The sequence below is a fragment of the Habropoda laboriosa genome, unplaced genomic scaffold, assembly GCF_001263275.1.
Source record: "Habropoda laboriosa isolate 0110345459 unplaced genomic scaffold, ASM126327v1 scaffold30, whole genome shotgun sequence".
In the NCBI taxonomy this organism is placed as follows: domain Eukaryota; kingdom Metazoa; phylum Arthropoda; class Insecta; order Hymenoptera; family Apidae; genus Habropoda; species Habropoda laboriosa.
Window position 1 is genome coordinate 2,197,932 of NW_017100178.1, and position 2,176 is coordinate 2,200,107.

At 27.3% G+C, this 2,176-nt stretch overlaps 1 protein-coding gene across 1 annotated transcript in view; it reads left to right on the forward strand.

Moving 5' to 3' along the window:
• The window catches only part of LOC108578945 (lymphocyte-specific helicase-like), a gene marked incomplete at its 3' end in the record, with an annotated part of 2,973 nt that extends 801 nt beyond the window's left edge, over nucleotides 1-2,172 (forward strand). Inside the window, exons 3-7 of the mRNA XM_017942364.1 lie at nucleotides 1-574; nucleotides 659-1,287; nucleotides 1,351-1,745; nucleotides 1,811-2,069; nucleotides 2,126-2,172. Coding sequence (XP_017797853.1) covers nucleotides 1-574; nucleotides 659-1,287; nucleotides 1,351-1,745; nucleotides 1,811-2,069; nucleotides 2,126-2,172 — 1,904 coding nt within the window. The remainder of the gene's footprint in view (nucleotides 575-658; nucleotides 1,288-1,350; nucleotides 1,746-1,810; nucleotides 2,070-2,125) is intronic.
• Between the last annotated feature and the right edge of the window lie 4 nt (nucleotides 2,173-2,176).

Consider the following 2,176-nt stretch of genomic DNA (forward strand, 5'->3'; position numbering starts at 1 on the left):
TACAGCAAAAGATAAATTTGAATAAGAACAATTTAAATTTAAATGAAGAAAAAATTAAAAATTTTGAAGATAGAACAGAGATGATAGACAGTAATGTTATTAAAACACCAATATATTTCAATGGAGATTTACGAGACTATCAGAGAAAAGGACTCCAATGGCTAAAAATTCTTTATGAAAATGGCTTAAATGGAATCTTAGCTGATGAAATGGGACTTGGGAAAACAATTCAAATTATAGCTTTACTATGTCATCTCATTGAAAAACAACAAGATGGTCCATATTTATTAATTGCTCCTCTTTCAACTATACCAAATTGGTTGTTAGAATTTGAAAAGTTTGCACCTAAATTACCTGTTGTGTTGTTTCATGGACAACAAGATGAAAGACATATAATTAAAAAAAAAATTAAAACAGGCTACAAAATTACTAACACTTATAGTACATTACCAATTGTACTTACCAGTTTTGAAATGCCAATACATGAACAAAAGTTTATTAAATCTTTAAACTGGAGGTATATCATAATAGATGAAGGACATAGAATTAAAAATCATGAATGCTTACTTATAAAGTATGTTTGTTAATATTCATGGATTTGTTTATATACTGCTATAAGTATTACATCTTAAATAATTAAACTTATTGCTATTTTTAGGATTCTAAAAAGTTGTAAATCTATGAGTAGACTTTTATTAACAGGCACACCATTACAAAATAATTTAGCAGAATTATGGTCATTATTAAATTTTTTATTACCGGAAATTTTTGATGATTTAGCTGTTTTTGAATCATGGTTTGATGCAAAAGAACTTCAGCATGATGAAGGAACTAAAAATTTTTTAAAATTAGAACAAGAAAAGCATGTATTGTCATCATTACGTGAAATATTGCAACCATTTATGTTAAGACGTGAAAAGTCTGATGTATGTTTAGACATTCCACCAAAAAAGGAATTAATTGTTTATGCTCCTCTTACAGAGTTGCAACATAATTTATATAAAGCAGTTTTAAATTATGATATAGCTAGATTAAGTAAGAGTAAAGAAGAACAAATTATATACACAGAGGATGGTAGAAGACCTATGAGAAAATGTGTTTTAAAAAATATCAATAATACTATAACTGAAGGCTTTAAAAGAGAAATGTCACCAGCTAGTTCACTTTGGGAAAGTGATGAAAGTACATGCAGTACTGATGAAACAATTTTATCAACCTGGAAACAATTTACTAATATTACAGAGCATAATCGAGAATTCTTACTTAAAATGCGAATGGTACATAAAAGTAAGTTATTATTTTATGGAATATATAAATCATTACAATATTTTTCATTTTTTATTGTTTCAGCTATCGTGTACAAAAAAATTGTAAATCATCCATATTTAATACATTATCCAGAGGGTACAAATTTATTACCAAAATTAGATGAAGATATAGTTAGATCATCTGGCAAGCTTTTAGTATTAGATTCAATGCTTGCAAAACTTAAAAAACAAAGGCACAAAGTTTTATTATTTTCTACTATGACAAAAATATTGGATATAATAGAAGATTATCTTTCATTACGTAATTATAAATATGTCAGACTGGATGGTCTGACTAGTCTTATAGAGCGAAAAGAGAACATTAAAACTTTCAATACAGATCCTGAAGTATTTATGTTTCTTATATCTACAAGAGCAGGTGGTGTTGGATTAAATCTTGTAGGAGCAGATACTGTTATCATGTATGATAGTGATTGGGTATGTTATTTTTTATATTTGTTTTATAATTGTTATTAATTGAAAATAATTACAAGTATTTATAGAACCCCCAAGTAGATATACAAGCTATGGCACGTTGCCACAGAATAGGTCAAACAAAACCAGTAATGATATATAAATTATGCACCAAAGGAACTCTTGATGAAGCAATTATTAATCGTGCAAAAGTAAAACGTGTTTTAGAGAAGATGGTAATTTCCAAACACAGTCAAGCAGTAAATGTAAATAGTAAAACACATTTGTTGGAACTACAGAGACTTTTAGAGTCAAAAGAATGTCAAGTAATGGCATCTGATCATGAAGGTAAATTATTGAAAGAAATTTTTATATCATTAATTAATAACTAATTGTTAATACAGTTTTTACAGAGGAAGAACTTAACAAATTATTAGATAGAAGCGATATGTATG